This window comes from Sturnus vulgaris, chromosome 3, assembly GCF_052056855.1.
Source record: "Sturnus vulgaris isolate bStuVul1 chromosome 3, bStuVul1.hap1, whole genome shotgun sequence".
Classification (NCBI taxonomy): Eukaryota; Metazoa; Chordata; class Aves; order Passeriformes; family Sturnidae; genus Sturnus; species Sturnus vulgaris.
In genome coordinates, this window is record NC_142245.1 from 6,427,748 (window position 1) to 6,443,764 (window position 16,017).

General features: G+C 48.8%; 2 protein-coding genes across 3 annotated transcripts; one reads left to right on the top strand and one right to left on the bottom strand.

Moving 5' to 3' along the window:
* Nucleotides 1–3,120: 3,120 nt before the first annotated feature.
* Nucleotides 3,121–4,350, bottom strand: MTLN (mitoregulin). The gene has a single exon (XM_088160805.1). It carries the CDS (start codon nucleotides 4,315–4,317, stop codon nucleotides 4,141–4,143), a length of 177 nt encoding a protein of 58 aa, XP_088016931.1. The 5' UTR covers nucleotides 4,318–4,350; the 3' UTR covers nucleotides 3,121–4,140.
* Nucleotides 4,351–4,411: 61 nt separating this feature from the next.
* Nucleotides 4,412–15,995, top strand: LOC106865141 (two pore channel protein 2-like). Of its 2 annotated transcripts, XR_015802097.1 has the most exons (20): nucleotides 4,412–4,453; nucleotides 4,556–4,638; nucleotides 5,216–5,330; nucleotides 6,393–6,521; nucleotides 6,717–6,833; nucleotides 7,542–7,660; nucleotides 7,800–7,901; nucleotides 8,499–8,625; nucleotides 9,490–9,691; nucleotides 10,388–10,532; nucleotides 11,888–12,073; nucleotides 12,323–12,387; nucleotides 12,676–12,763; nucleotides 12,977–13,046; nucleotides 13,595–13,814; nucleotides 14,012–14,102; nucleotides 14,314–14,427; nucleotides 14,803–14,921; nucleotides 15,089–15,249; nucleotides 15,510–15,561. XR_015802097.1 is itself a non-coding variant. In XM_088160809.1 (19 exons), exons 1-19 carry the CDS (start codon nucleotides 4,433–4,435, stop codon nucleotides 15,653–15,655), a joined length of 2,259 nt encoding a protein of 752 aa, XP_088016935.1. In that variant the 5' UTR covers nucleotides 4,412–4,432; the 3' UTR covers nucleotides 15,656–15,995. The 2 variants fall into 2 exon arrangements, 1 of the variants encoding a protein (XP_088016935.1); XM_088160809.1 differs by lacking the exon at nucleotides 15,089–15,249 and having other exon boundaries at nucleotides 15,510–15,995.
* Nucleotides 15,996–16,017: the final 22 nt, after the last annotated feature.

Genomic DNA, 16,017 nt, shown 5'->3' on the forward strand with positions numbered 1-16,017 from the left:
TGTTAACATACAGACTGATACATGATGGAAAAACAATCCTGATTTCAGACATACATTCACTAGGACTGTAAGTCACTGAACAATTTTTCCTTTTATGCTGATGTGAAGAAAATTCCTCTCTCTCATCTGAGTACTGGAGAATAAAATGTACACTGAGGAAGAATGAAGGTGGGGAGAGATGAACGAGTAAACATTTCTCAAAGTACATTTGCATCAACTAAGATGAACTATAGACATCACACTTATATATCACATGTTATAGACAAATAATGGATTTTTCCAAGGTGTCTTTTGAAACATACTCTATCCTGCTTTGGAATCTGTACCAAAACTCAAAGTAGTTGTTCTGGATCCAGGAATTTTGAGATCACTGTCAAACAAAAGCAGATACATCAGAAATGAAACAGTTACTCAGCTATACTAATGCTCATCTCTTCCTTACTTTCTATTGTCACAAATTATTCACAGGCTAAAAATAGCTGATAGCTGAATTATTTTGTCATACCTATACCTACAACTTAGTACACCCAAGCATGCAGTGTTATTGTATGGCAGACTTCTGTCAATTCAGAAATACTTTTTTTCTCAGACTGAGTGGCATTTCTCTTGTGACACAGATAAAGATTACATGATCCAGCTTCAGGTGGACTAATTCTATTATTGTATTTTACCTTTCTCTGGACCATATGTTTTATAAAGCAAATACAAATCTGAGGCATGCTTTGGCATGCTTAGCATCTCCCCGATTGCCACCAAAGTTCACATTTTCCCTCTCCATTAAAATAACTAAAAATGAACAAACCAACCCTACACAAGGAGGCAAATTATCAAGTTGCAATCAGAGATCAAATATTAATCAGAACAATTTATTTGAAATACATTTCTGAAAATAATTTAAAACCTACTTCAAAGTCAAAAAGAGAAATAATTTTTGGCTTTATTCTTTTAAAGAACATGTTGCAGTCAACAGAGCAGCTAAAAAAACAGGCTTATAATTTTTAAGTATTACCTTCATCTTTGTGGCTCTGATATGTTACGTATCCCAGGGTTTCACACTTAAGGGTGGTTGCATCTCTGTAGAATAAGCCATCTCTAATATTTACACCTACTACACACTTAAACACTTTTGGAAACCTCAAATCTTCTATGCTATTGGCTGGAAGAAGACCCATGAAACACCAGGGCCATAGTAACATCTTGATTTAAACCAGACTTTGAATGGGAAGAAACCTGATACAAGTACACAGAACAAACACCATGAAGGCAGGGAGGTAGAGGGAGCAGAAACACCCTTGAAATACCATGGTATCAAAAAGCAAGGCTAGAGTCAAGAGAATTGAAAAAAAAACCAATAAAAAGGGGGGGGGGGGAATTCAAACCCAGTTGTATTAGACGACTGAGGACTTCTTTCCCTGCACAGTTCAATGAAGAGAGACAAAACCCTCCAGAATTAAGAATGGCACACAAATTTGACTTAGGTGTTTCCAGTGTGTGCCTGTACTATTCACTTTTACTTGCTGATACCTAATACCAAGATATGTGACCAGGCTTCGGGGCTAAAATCCAGGTAAGAAAAAATAGGTATGTTTGGCTGATTCAAACTTGCCAATGGATCAGCAAAAATTCTGCATCAATAACGCTAAAAAAGCCCCCAGAGAAACTTCAAGCAGTTTATATACTGTTGCCCAGCTCCTCCTGGAACCACCTTCCTCTCAAAACCATCTGTGAAATTAGGAACAGAAACATATTTTTTCAGAAAAATACTGCTCCAAAAGCACCTTCCTATGCAAGAGGCATTCTGTGGTTCCACTGTATCTCCCCGAGGACAAAGCTCTTGTGAACAGCACTTGGAGACTCAGGAATGTCCAGGCTCCCTTTTTTATATCAGGATGGACATGCAGACAGAGGTGGATCTCATCACCTGACAGGCAGCCAAACACAAATTCCAAGTATTTCTCTTTGTTAACCACCAGTGGAACAGTCTGGAGAAGGCAAGCCTTGAAGTTTCTATGAGGCAGATAAATCCCCATGAAGGAAGTGCCCCAAGCATTGATCTCAGTGTGGAAAACTACCATGCAGTCAAGTGCTACATTGCACATTCCCATCATTACACCAATTACTCTCTTTCTCGCTATTAGATCTAAAAGAAAACAAACCCCCTTTCAAGGCTGAAGCATGTCTCTCGTATAAAATGAGTGAAATGTAGGTGTTTTAATCCAACGTAAGAAACTTGCAGAAATATCGCCTCTTTCATTTCACAGTCTGTCAAATTTTGCACAAATTAAAATTTAAAGAATGAACAAAACATGCCCATCAATGTAAAGATAATTATGCATCATTTCCTTCCACAATTCACTTTAGGATTTCCTGTGCTAGAAGTGTTGTGCTGAATTGTAACATATTTCTATCATAGGTGTTTTCTCACTCCCCTGGAAACTCACCTCGAGTGATTTAGGAGCATAAACGGCATCTTGAATAAATTCAACATCTTTTAGCAAAGCTGCAGCAGCTGCAAGACAGTAATACCTTGGAAAAAACCAATCTTTTAAGGATGTTGAATACTGCTGTTGAAATACCACGAAAGTAGTGCACTACAGCAATAACACTCACACTATGCACTCTGTGGCTTGGCAAAGCTCCTGTGATTGAGAGCACTGAAAAAGCAATATATTTCAAATATGCACAAAGCCATGTCTAGTGAACATACGTTCACAGAAATCAAATATTCATAAACGGTTGAGTCTCTGTGACAGCCCATACTGTGTCGATGCTATTGTGAACACTCATATTTCAACAGACACACCTGACTTGAAGACCCTGGTCACCAAGTATCAACACTTAAAATTGTTGATACATAAAAAATGCTTGCTGAGGCCACTAAGAAAGGCAATCGTAGCTCCTGAAAGGTATATTTAAGGAAAGAATGAAAAAGACACACTGTGAAAATCCGAAAAAAAACCCAATCATGTAACAGGCTATTTACATTTCTGGATCTATCAGAAACACTGGAGGGCAAAATAAAAAGACAGCTCTGTTATGATTTTCTAACTTTTGGAACATGACACAGACACGCAATGAGTACATAAAACGATTTGGTTAAAAACTTATCTGGACACAGTATGCTATTCCTCATTTAAACATTCTTTAATTTGACTTCCATGAAAATGGAGCTAAATTCAGATGCAACAAAATTGTTCCATGTACTCCAAACCCTTTGTTTCATTGAAGCATTTTCTCTGGACAGCTGCAAAAGTCACATTCTGCGAAGATGGGGATGACAGCAAATAGTTTTAAAAGTTACATCAGAGAGACTTCTGTATTTTTCTAGTGACACACGTTTCCAAGAAATCTATCAACCGATTCTGTGATCTGTCTCCATAGAAGTATTCATTCCAGCTTACTAGCACAAGCAGGTCAATGGAGCTGCAGGTGTGTGATGCACAAGCGATTTGATGCACATGTGAGAAAAAGAGGAGAGAGCTCAGCAAAACCACTCATGAAGAAGCCATCAGCTCTGCAGGCATGAAGCAATCCAGGCAGCAACTAATAGGGGTTTTTTTTAAGGCTCTGAGGCTTTAATACTCATAAATTACTTATACTAGTACATCTCATCCTCTTTTACCCTCTCCGGCAGGCAGCAACAGAAGGATGTTGTCCTTCCCTAGAGGAGCTGTTATTCCACGGATGCTGTCCTTCCCCAGAAGAGCTGTTATTCCACGGATGCTGTCCTTCCCCAGAAGCGCTGCTATTCCACGGATGCTGTCCTTCCCCAGAAGAGCTGTTATTCCACGGATGCTGTCCTTCCCTAGAAGCGCTGCTATTCCACGGATGCTGTCCTTCCCCAGAAGAGCTGTTATTCCACGGATGCTGTCCTTCCCCAGAAGAGCTGTTATTCCACGGATGCTGTCCTTCCCTAGAAGAGCTGCTATTCCACGGATGCTGTCCTTCCCCAGAAGCGCTGCTATTCCACGGATGCTGTCCTTCCTTAGAAGAGCTGTTATTCCACGGATGCTGTCCTTCCCCAGAAGCGCTGCTATTCCACGGATGCTGTCCTTCCCCAGCGGCTCAGGCAGCGCCCAGGGAAGCCGCCGGAGGAGCCATGCGGCGGCGCTGCCAGGTCTGGGCTCAGCCCGGCTGGGCTTAGGCCGATTCCAGCTTCTCCTGCGCGGCGGCGAGGCGGCGCTGGAGGTATCGCTGCCGCCAGCGCAGGAATCGCCGGCGCGCCCGGCCCGCCTGCCAGCCCACCACCACGCCGGCGGCGAAGGCGGCCAGCAGCGCCCAGCGAACCACCCGCGGCCGCAGCGCCTCCAGCACCATCCCGGCCCCGGCCCGAACCCGAGCCCGGCACCGCCTCCCGCTTCCGCCGCCGCGGGGGCGGGACCGGCCCCGTTAAAGGCGGCGGGGCCGGGGAGGTGCCGTGTCCGCCCGCGCCATGGCCGAGCCGGGGGCGCAGGTACCGCCTCGCCCCCGCGGCTCCCTCTGCCCTTTCTTCCCTCCTTTCAGCTCCGCGGAGTTTCCCCGGGGCTCCTCACCCGCTGTCTTGTGTTTCCCGCAGGATCTCCTGCTGGCAGCGGCGTTTGTCTCCGACGCGCAGTACAACAGGAATATTCCTTTTAAGACCTCCCCCGAGGCGGTCAGGTAAGGAGGGATGCGCTCCCCCCGCTCCAAACACACCTGCGGAGAGGTAACCGCATCCGTGGGCAAGCAGCAACAGCCAGAAAAAGTCTGGGTGCTAAAGAAGGGTAAATGGGTGGGGTGCCAAAAACTGGAATTAAACTGAAATGATTACAAACGGGGCTCAGCACATCTGTACGTCGAGGATGGGTATTGACATTAAAAAGTTGTGGTTTGCTGGAGGGGAGAAAATAAAACTCACAGGAAGTCTTCCAAGCCTCTGTGGGAATGAAGGGTTTGGGAAGCTGGCTCAGCCCTCAGCTGTGTGGAAGGTGCTGCAGTGGCAGAACCAAGTGGCTGCACAGTTAAGTATTTATTGTTTACTATAAGAAATACATTATATAATGAATAATCTGTTATTTAACCCTGCTGTGAAAGGCAGCATAGTATCCATCAGCTCCAAGACTGATTTGGAAACAAATTGCCAAATTCCTTGCTGGCAAAAATGTTTGTTTGGGACAGCAAGTGCTGTTCCTCCAGGACACATTTGGGGATGTGCCCTGCAGCCTTTATTTGTGGTGCCTGTGCCTTCTTCCTCCAGGCTCTATCGCCTCTATAACCACTGGATGATGCGAACAGCCACCTACTTCTTCATCTTCCTCAACCTGTCCCTTGCCCTGTTTGAGGAACCTGCTGTGTATCCACTGCCCTTCCTGGTGAGTCTGTGGTGTAGGAGCAGCACATGCAGCTGCTGGAGCCAACTTGCTTCAAAATGGTTTGTCAGAGGTGCCAAGAGGCAGTGGATGGGGATGTTTTTGATCCTCTGCTCTGGTGAGACCTCACCTGGAGTCCAGCCTCTGGGTCCCCAGCACAAGAAGGACGTGGAAAGTTGGAGTGACTCCAGAGGCGGCCACCAAGTTGATCAGAGTGATGGAACAGCTCTGCTGTGAGAAAAAGCTGGGAGAATTGGGGTTGTTCAGCCTGGAGAAGCTTCAGAGTGACTTAATTGGCTCTTCCAGTACTTGAAATGGCCACCAAGAAAGATGGAAAAAGACTATTTCTAAGTGCCTGGGGTGCCAGGACAAGGGGGAATGGCTTCCCACTGCCAGAGGGCAGGATTAAATGGGATATTGGAAATAAATTATCCCCTGTGAGAGTGGTGAAGCCCTGGCACGGATTTGCCAGAGAAGTTGTGGTTGCCCCGTCCCTGGAAGTGTCCAAGGTCAGGTTGGCTGGGACTTGGAGCAACCTGGGGTAGTGGAAAGTGTCCCTCCCCATGGCAGGGTGTGGAATGGGGTCATCTTTAAGGTCCCCTTCACCCCAAAGGATTCTGTGATTTTATAATTCTATGACCTGTTTGAAATGGGGACAAAAAAGGCACAGGAGCTGGCCAGGGACTGTAGAAGCCGTTGTGGCCACCATCATTGGCTCATGTGACTGTGGACAAAGTCTTGTTGCTGTTCTCCATCCCAGAGATCAATTCCAGCCTTCTCTGGGCCTCAAGTCCAGTCCTCACGTGTGAAAGTAGAAGCCAAGTTTTACTTTAGGCCAGACTTTTCTGCAGCCTTTATTTGTCCTTTACTGGTGTGATTGTGAAAGATGTTCTCCTTGAATCCTAAGCAAACACAGACTTGCTGGCTCTAACCTGCCTGTGGCAGGGAATTCCACAAAAGGAAGCCTGAAAACGTTGCTCTGCCTGTTTTTTTTTTTTTTTTTATCGTGCAAAAAGGAACATTGCTGCTGCTGGCTGTGCTGGCTGAGCCCTGCTCTCTCTGCAGGCCACGTCAGTGCTGGAGGTGGTGTGCCTCTTGGTGTTCCTTGGCCGGCTGACACACTTTGCCAAAGTCACCCTGCACAACGTGTTCTGGAAGGACACCAAGAACATCTGCATCATGGTGGCAATCCTGGTGAGCTGGGTTCAGGGGAGGTGGTTCTTTTCCCCCTCATGTTGCTTTCCTGGGATCCCAGACCTGGCATACTTGAGCAAAACCAACCAGCTCTCACAAACCTGTTGTGTGTGCGCCTCTCTTGTATCATCTTGTTTACTATCTAGTTACACATTCCAGCATTAATTCTGGGAGCTTTCCCTCTTTCTCCTACAGTTATCCCTGACAGACCTGGCTGTTTATGGGGTCCTCAGGCTGTATGGTGTGAGGAGCATCCGATGGTCGAGGATTGTGAGGCCTGTCTTCCTCATCAACTTCGCAGAGAGTCGCCAGGTAAGGAAGAGGTCTGGTGGGATGTGCAGGGTCCTGTTTTTTCAGACAGCCTGCTGCTTTCCATAATCCAGGAGATTTAAAAAGGTTTTATGGCAGAATTCAGTGTCCTGTGAGAGAAAGTTTTGTTTCAGAAGCAGCCTGAAGCAATAATTTGTGATGGACAGAAGGGTAGATTCACACAGTACCACAGGAGAAGACCCAGTGTTCCCCCCTGAGTCAGGGACCAGGTTACTGATTTCTGGAAGTCTCCTGGGTAAACAAGTGTCATGGTGTTCTCAAACATGTAGTCTGGCTTTGGACTCTGATTCCTCTCAGCATGGAGAGATCTTTGTCCTGCTGCCCAAGACGGGTCTGGTCTTGACTAACAAATGAATAAACTGTGCTGTGGAGGCCTGACAGCAGGGAGGGAACAGCTCAACATTTGGGCTCAGGGCATGTGTTTTGTGACCCGGAGTGATGGATTTGTGTCCTTCACTGGTTCCCTGCAGCAGGAACATCTCAGCGGTGCCCTGGGGCCCTCTGTCCCTTGGCTCCTGAGTTCACTGTGCTGTGTAGCTGGGGCCTTTCCTTCTAGGATCCCCCATGGACAAAAAGGAGGAAAGGCCTGGGACTGTTGCAGCCCAGTTGAGGGGTTTGATGCAGATGGGATGGTGAGGGGGGACAAGGGGGTGCCAGGCTGCCTCTGAACCCTCCCCTTGTCCCTGGCAGATCCGGAGGGCGTTCCGCAGCATCCGCAACACGCTGCCAGAGATCACCTACGTCTTCCTGCTCTTCATGTTCAGCCTCCTCATGTTCTCCCTCATGGCCTTGAAGCTGTTTGGAGAGAGGTGTGGGTACTTCCTTTGCTCCTGGGATACTCTGGGGCACTCCAAACAGTTCCTAGGGAATGCAAGCGCTGTGCTGATAGGCACAGCTCCTGTTGTTGTGATCCCACTGCTTAACTCCAGGCTGTCCTCTTCCTCCTAGGAATCTCCAGACAGCAGAAGGCTTGCCCTACTTCAGAAACTACCTGGAGATTGTGTTTGACCTCTACGTGCTGGTGACAACGGCAAACAGCCCAGATGTCATGTACAGATGATCAGATCTTTCTCTCAAAGTGTTCTCAGGGCTTTCTGTGCAGCTTCTAACTTGCACTGCAGAGTTAAAATTCTGTGTTGGGCTTTTCATCCCTCTCTCTTCTGGATTCCCATTGTAGTTTGTGCTGGGAAGGTGCTGGCAGGAGTAGGACAGGGAGGAATGGCTCAGTCGTCTGTGTGCTGGAAATACCTTGAGCACAACTGGGATGGTACAAGGACCCTGGGAGTTTAAACTGAGAAATAAGATGCTGCTCATCCTAGAGCAAGTGGAAAAGCAGATCTGAGTGCAGCAAGGGTCTGAGGCCAAAAACCAGCATATGGCTGAAGCATTGCCTCTTGTCTGCTCTTAAATTTGGCCACACTGGCAGAGATTTCATCTCTGTGCTGTCTCCTGCACCCCTGCAGTCAGGGCCTGACAAACCAGGCAGAAGAAAAGTGTTTTCTAGCTGAACAAATGCAGTTTTTAGCTTTTATCTGACAAGTTTGATCTGGCAGGCCCTGGGAAATCCGTGTGGGAGTCTGTTTCCTTGTGGACTCACTTTCCCTGTGTGTCTGTCTGGCAAGCAGCAATCCCTGTCCCTTTCTCTAGGATGCCAGCGTTTGACTTCAGCTCCTGGTACGCCCTGTTCTTCATCGCCTTCGTCATCGTCAACACTTATATCTTCATGTCTCTCTTCCTGGCTGTGGTCTACAACAACTACAAAAAACACCTGAAGGTAATGCCTGGAGGGGCTTGTGACCATTGGATTCCTGCTGCTCTCTGTCAGGAACCTCGGGCTCTCCTTTGGAAAGCTTTGAGAAGGGGAAATGGCTTCTTGCCTTTAGTGCTCTGCAAACAACAAGCACAGACCCACTTTTCATATCATGGGGTTTTTGGGAGTTCTGCTGTTGGCATTGAATGAAATATCCTATGGTGTTTCCAGCAGATAAGAAGCATGTTCTGCATCATCTTGGAGGCTTAGTCCTAGCTCAGGAATGCTGTCTCCGTGCAGGGAATTGTTTTTGTGCAGCATCTTTGCATGTGCTTGTAGAGCAAGGGAACTGGAAATGGGAGGTCTGAGTAAATCAGAATTTTTGTTCTGAGTAGGGGCAGTTTGGGACTTATGATCAAATGGGGAGAGCTGGGAATTCCTGGGTGTTCCCATGAGGCAATTGGATCTTTCTCAGGAAGCAGAGTGCTGGATGTCCCTCTGCTCACAGTCACGTGCAGAAGAGGATCCCCACCCCTGCTCTCAGCAGGATTCACTTGTGGATGGGAAGCATGTGTGGACACATCCTCTTTACTTCTGTGGCCATGCAGATCCCGTGGTCTTTGTCACCTCCTTCCTGTCTGACACTACCCTTTGTCTTTCCTTCCGGTTTTTCAGTGTTGTCCCAGCATCCAGCAATTTGCTGATCCTTCCAGAGCTGTGTGGAGAACCCACAGCTACCCGTTAAACACCATTAAGCACACTGTGCTTTGTGTCCCGTGTCATTCCCCTGGGTCTCTCTTTGCATCTCTGTGCTGTGGAAATGAGTTTATTTGTTAAAGAAAGGGGGAAGGGCACCTGGAGCTGCCTGACTCCCGGCACTCTCTCTAGAACGAGATCCGTAAACTCGCCTACATGAAGCGCCGCAAGATGATCGAGGCCTTCAACCTCCTGAAGGAGGACGAGGGAGGGCAGTTCGTGGTGAGGGAAGCCCGGTGGAAGCAGCTGGTCAAGCTGGTGGCTCCTGACACCAGCAATTCCCACCGGGAGCTGCTGCTCCGCATCTCGGATGACGAGCAGAAAGGGTTCGTAGGTGAGCGCTGGGGACTGGGGAGGAGCCAGGAGCCTGATCCTTCAAGGGGTTTGGAGTTGGGATTTGGGATCTGTAGTGGCCCCAGAGGGACTCGGAATCACAGAAGTTGGAAAAGACCTCCAAGATGGAGTCCAACCTGTGCCTGCTCCCCACCTTGTCACCCAGCCCAGAGCACTGAGTGCCACATCCAGTCATTCCTTGAGCATCACCAGGAATGGTGACTCCAGACCCCTCTTCCTGTTCTCCAGATTCCTGGAGTCCTGAAAGGCTCTTCTTGCTGCCTGTGCTATAGCCCATGTCCCACACGCTGTGAGTGGCCCTTCATGGCCATCTGACATCAGGCCAAGCTTTCCATGGCATGTGGGACCTCCTGTTCTCAGCAGAGGATGTGGAAAGCCTTCCTTGCTATCAGATGCCATGTGGAATAGAAACATCAGGAGAGATGGGCCAGTCTCCTCATTCTGAATCATTCTGTGGTGGTTTCTGGCCCATGGTTTCACCCAGTTCCCCAGGAGTGGGATGGAGAAGCTGTTTGAATTCCAAGTTCAGCCTGTTGTGGTGGATACCACTCAGGACTGGCTTTGCTGGGAGCAGATACCAAGTCCAGATCGCTTCCACTCCTCTGTGGGCTGGGATTTGCATTTAGCAGGCACTGCTTATTTGCCATGAGATCTGACACGTGGCACTGTGCTGCAGACAAGAAGTCCTTCGTGCAGCTGGCAGACCTGCTCAACATCCAGGTGGTGACGCTGAAGATCCGCAGGCACCCTCTGGCACGCTGGGCGCCGGCCCTGTACGGATCCACACCCAGCCGGCTCCTGCGCGGCGCCGTGAGGCACAGGTGAGTCTGGCAGGGCTCACCTGGGTGTGCTGACTGTGGCCAGGCCACCCTCGGGGGCTCTGCCACTGCTCCTGGCCTGCCTTTGTCACTGTGGAGGAGCCAGCTCGCTGCCTGAGCTGGGCTTTGCTGCCATTAGGCTGCGCTTTGTGTCTTGGCACGCAGGTGCAAAGCGCTGCACTTAGATCTGCTCCTACCTCTGCAGTCTCTGCTGCAGAGCTCTGTCCTGCTGCCTTATCAGGTCTGGGAGTTATAGAGCTCCCTAGAACTGAGAGTTCTAGAGCTCTCTTTCACCTCCAAACCTTCCCAGAATCCTCAAATAGCTGTAGTGATTTTGTTTTCCTAACTTGAAATTTTCCTGCTGTGAGATAGGATTAGGACGAAGGCAAAAACAGGCTCAGCTTTAAATAGTACAAAGAGAAACATCATTACTAGAAACTATAAGGAAAAAAACACCTCAGAATAAAACTTTAGACTACTTTCCTTTCCCTTACACATTTCTTTTTTTTCACACTGAAAACATAAAAAACAACTTTAGTTTACCGTTTCTGAAATAGTCTTTCACTAATTTGCTTGAAAGAGGAGACTTCCCTCTTTAGTCTATGGAGACAAAGACTTTACAAACCACCACAGTTCCAAGGACCATCTAGGGATGGGCTAGTGGAACCCCCCTGCTCTAAGCAGGGTCAGCCAGAGTAGGTTACTCAAGGCTATCCTAGCTGGGCTTGGAGTATTCCCAAAGGATGGAGGCTCCATAACCTCTCCAGTGCTTGATCACCCCTGGTTAAAAAAAACAAACCCAAGCAACTTCTTTGTTTAAGTGGAAATTCCTGTATTTCAACGTGTGCCCCTTGTCTCTTGTGCTTCCACTGGATATCACTGAGAAGAGTCTGGCTCCATCTTCCCTGCACCTTCCCATCAGGTATTTATGCACAGGAGCTGCTCCTGACCTTTCTCCCTGCCAGGCTGGACTACCCCAGCTCTCCCAACACATCATATTCCACTGTCCCGTCCTTCTGTCAATTTTGTGACCCTTTAATGCACCAGCTCTATGTCCTCAGGCCTCTCTTGTACTGGGGAGCCCAGCTGACCCTGGCTCCTCCCTCAGCACCTTTGAGCGTGGCCTCACCAGTACTGAGTAGGTGGGGAAAAATCACTTCCCTGGACACCTGTTACCCAAATTCTGTGTTGGACCTCAAGAGCAAAACTAAACTCTTCAGTGCCTCCCCCAAACTCTCAGGTTTGGGGAGAACTGATGGGTAAAGAATTTCTGAGAGAGGAGGCAAAGAGCTCCTGAAGTAACTGCGTGCCTTTGACCTCCTTGGGAGCTGCAGACTGATCTCTCCTGGTTCTTGCAGGGCTTTTGTTTGGACTTTTGATGCTATCATCCTGATAAATGCCATCTTCATTGCTCTGGATGAGGAGAGCCCCTACATTTCCTATGCAGAGTGGGTGTTCCTGACTCTGTACATCATCGAGATCCTCCTGAAGGTCTACACTTATGAACCCAGGGAGTTCTTTGGCAAAACCCAGTTCTGGAACTGGTGAGTGGGCTGGAAGTTTGTGTGGTGTGTGCTGTGCTCAGCTCCTCAAGGACTGAAAAGCTCCGAGCTCCTGTGCCAGGTTTTGTTTAAGATCAATCAGAGGATGCTGTGACAAAGCTGTCCCATGTGCCCATAGTCTGAGCTGACCCAGGGCTGCCTGGCCCTGTTGTGAGGAGCAGGGGTCACTCCTTGTTTAAACCCCACTCCTGTCCCCCAAAATCTAACGGCAGTGCCCTTCCCTCATGCCAGGTTTGATACTCTCATCATCTTTGCTGCCCTGACTGCAACGATTCTCAATGCCACCCTCAAGTCCAGTAAGTGCAGCTTGAGCAGCCTGCATGCCTTGGGAATCTTGGTGTCCTTCCCAGCCTTCTGCAAGCACCTCAGGCTTGAGAGGCTTTGTGACCAGACAAGCAATTTCTGGAGGGTTTTTAAGAACTAACCCAGTCTTCCTTTTTTTTTTTTTTCCTTTTTTAAATATTTTTTTTTTTTTAGCTCCGTACTAGTGTTTAACAAGGATACATAATAACAAATGAAAATTTTATCTAAACGCTTCCCCCGGTGTTATTTTCATTATAAAAATATATTTGGGTGTTTTTCAGCCATGAAGTACAACAGCCAGCAGATCCTGGACATTGTGTTCATCCTGAGAGTCCTCAGGCTGATCCGGATTGTTGACAGCATTCAGAGGTGAGGCAGGAAGTGGGATGGGAGATGGTTTTTGGGTTTGGTCTGTGCCAGAGGCTGTGTGACCATGGCCACTCCACAAAGCATCCCGAGGCCTTGTCCCAGCATGCCTGGGATGAGCCCAGTGGCTGCAGCCTCCTTGGAGGCTTTTTTGGGGGATTGTGGGGAGCATGTGGTGGCCAGGGTGTGGCAATAACCAGCGTGGGCTCTCTGTAGGTTCCAGGTCATCATGAACACCCTGATAAACATCGTCCCAACCATGCTGACTTTTGGTGGGCTCACTCTGGTAAGAACTCCTGGTATCCTGGCTCAAAGCACTCCAGTTTCACATAAATGTGCCTTAAATCTCACACTCATGCTGTTTCCAAGGGGATAAATGCAATTCCCTGGATGGCAGGCCCTTGGAACTGTAAGTGACCGTTTGAATCGTGGCCATTGTGCAAGCAAAGCGTGCAGAGGGGCTGCATTCCTGCTTTTCCCTGGATCAGGACTTCCCCCTTGGATCCATGGGGTGTTCTGGCAGCCTGGGCTTTGCATCAAAAGGAATCAAAACATGGTTTGGGCAAGAGGCTGAATGAGAGACCTGGATTTCAAGTAATTTCCTCAAATGAGCCTCTGTTATGATTTGGGAACATTTCCTATCCGTGTATTTGTTGTTCTTGGTTAATTATTGCTGCTTGTTGATTGCTGTTGGTGGCTTGGGGCTCTTGGAGTCTGTGCTGCACCCCAGCCCCTTGCTGTGCCTATGGAAACTGGAAAACCTGCTGGGATGCTGAGCTTGCCCTGGGGCTTGCAGCTTGCTGGAGAAGCAGGTGATGGGCTTTCTCTTCCCAGGTTGTGTATTGTGTGTTTGCTATCATTGGCATGGAGTTATTCCATGGGAAAATCCAGTACTTCCCGGCCAACTCGAATGCTCCTCACGCCCTGGAGTGTGGGAATCCAGCTCTCAAGGATTCCCTGTTTGCCCGTGGGAGGTACTGCAAGAATAATTTCAACGACTTTGCCTCATCCTTCATTGTCCTCATGGAGCTCACCGTGGTCAACCAGTGGCATGATATCCTTTGTGGAGCACATTCCCAGCTGGATCCTTGGGAATTTGCCTTGCTGGTCCTTGGGGGAGGTTGGGGTTGTTCTCAGATCCACGCTCTGCACAGGGACAGGTAGCACAGATGGTCCCTCAGAGGCTTTTGTTGGGATCCTGGTTCTTCCCTCAGCTCCTCCTTCCCTCTTTTCCCTTAACTCCCACTCCACTCTTTGCCAATGGATTTGCCAACGTGACAGTTCAGCCAGCCAAGCTCTACTTCATCGCCTTCCACATTGTGATGGTGATCATCATTGTCAAGTATGTTTTTTTGGGATGATTCCATCTGCTTTAGATGGAAAAGGGGATCTGCCCCTGGGATGTGTTTAGAAGGATCTGCTGCATTCTTGTCCCCACTGGGTGCTGCTCTGACCTGGAGGGGATGGAGCTCTGGGAAGTGAGCCTGGGAATACTGAGACAGTCAATGCCAGCCAGGAAATGCTGCCTCAACCCTGCTCATTGTTTCTTTCAGCATCTTTGTGTCATTCATCTTGGAAGCTTTCTTTGTGGAGTACTCCCTGGAGAAGAGTGAAGTGGAAACTGCCATCGAGCAGAAAATCCAGGAGCTGGGAATGGGAGTTCAAGAGTAAGCCCCCCAAATGTACCCATGTTGGATTGGCACCCCTGATGAGGGAAAACCACCCTCTGTGTCGAGGTGTGAGTTGACATTCCCCTTCCTTGTCACAAAGTTCTGGCTCATCTTCCTGGAAAATGGAGATTCCTCTTCCCTGTCATGAAGTTCTGGCTCCTCTGCTGGTTTAGGTGCCAGTAGAAGGCCACTGGTGTTGGCTTTGCTGCCTCTCGTGGCTCTTCCAGCTGGGAATTCCAGCCCGGAGGACAGGAAAGATGCTGGAAAATAATCCCATGGCTGGTGATTGTGCTGCCCCACTGAGAGCCCTGCAGGGCTCCCAGGGTGGGATGTGCCCTGTCCCCAGGGTAATTCCTGGCCCTTGCTGTGCAGGGATGAGCTCCAGCAGGAACAGCTCCTTGACAACATGGAGAGTGCAGAGCACGAGCTTGAGGGGGAAGGTGGAACGAAGCCACAGAGCAAAGGGCTGGTGTTCAAAATTGCCTCCAAACGTAAGTGTGACCCTCCAGGGTGTCCAGGCCCGAGGTTCCCAGCTCTTCCTGGGGAAGATCCCAAGCCCTGCTGCTCCTCAGGGGCTCTAAAAGCAGCTGAAACCCACCTGGAAACTTTGGGACAGCTGTGGACATTGGATGTTTGTTGTTTGTTTTTACTTCTGTAGCACCTTCTCCTCTCCCACCTCAGCCCTTCTGTGCTCCTTGTCTTCATTAACCTTCCTCTGGAGACACTGCCCTGGTGGCCAAGGTCCTGCTGTGCCAAGACACCTGCTTTCCTTTCTCCTTCCTCCATGGGCTTTGCATTCCTGCTGCCTTGGATCACGGGGTGACTATATCCTACTTTCCCTTCTTCTCCTGGCTTTCTTGCTGTACCTCAGGTTTCCATTGTGTGGGAATAGAAGGGCTTAAAATCCCAAATAATGGCCTTATCTTTGAGAACTTAAATCAGATGGGGTGGAACAACAGGGAGTGTAATTTGGGGGATTTTCTTGACTGTTTTAAAAGCCTGAAGGTATCTGGAGGCGCACACCAGGTGCTTACAGGGCTTTCTTTTTTTTTTTTTTTTTTTTTTTTTTGTGGCCCCAGGGTACAGGACAGTGGATGCTCTGCTGCAGCGCATGTTTGAGGCAGAGATACCCCTGGAGGATGAAGGCCCTTCCTTTGAAGAGATCCTAAACTTGTCCCCCACCTCGGCTGTCCCCAGGAGCCCGAATTCCCAGAGCGCAGCGTGATGGGAGGGGATCAGGGAATGGAGCTGAGTCCCGGCTGTCCAGGTGTTCCCTGACTGCTCCCGCGCCTGGGGCCCCGGTTGCACGGTGGGAACAAACAGCTTTGTCCTGTAAAGGAGCTTTATTTCATGTAAAGTCTGGTATAAACCTCTGGAATGTGGAGGGGGGAGTCGGAGTATCCGGCTGTGCCCGGAGAGGGACGGTGCCGTGGGCGGTGTGTTATGGAATAACTCCTTCTTGTAACTGGAATTGTATCGCAGCACTTTTATACGCAGCTCTGGACCGGTGTATGCTGAATGGAGCAGCTCTTGAGCACAATAAATTCAGCAGTTTGGAAAAACGATGGAATTGCCTCCGAGTTAATG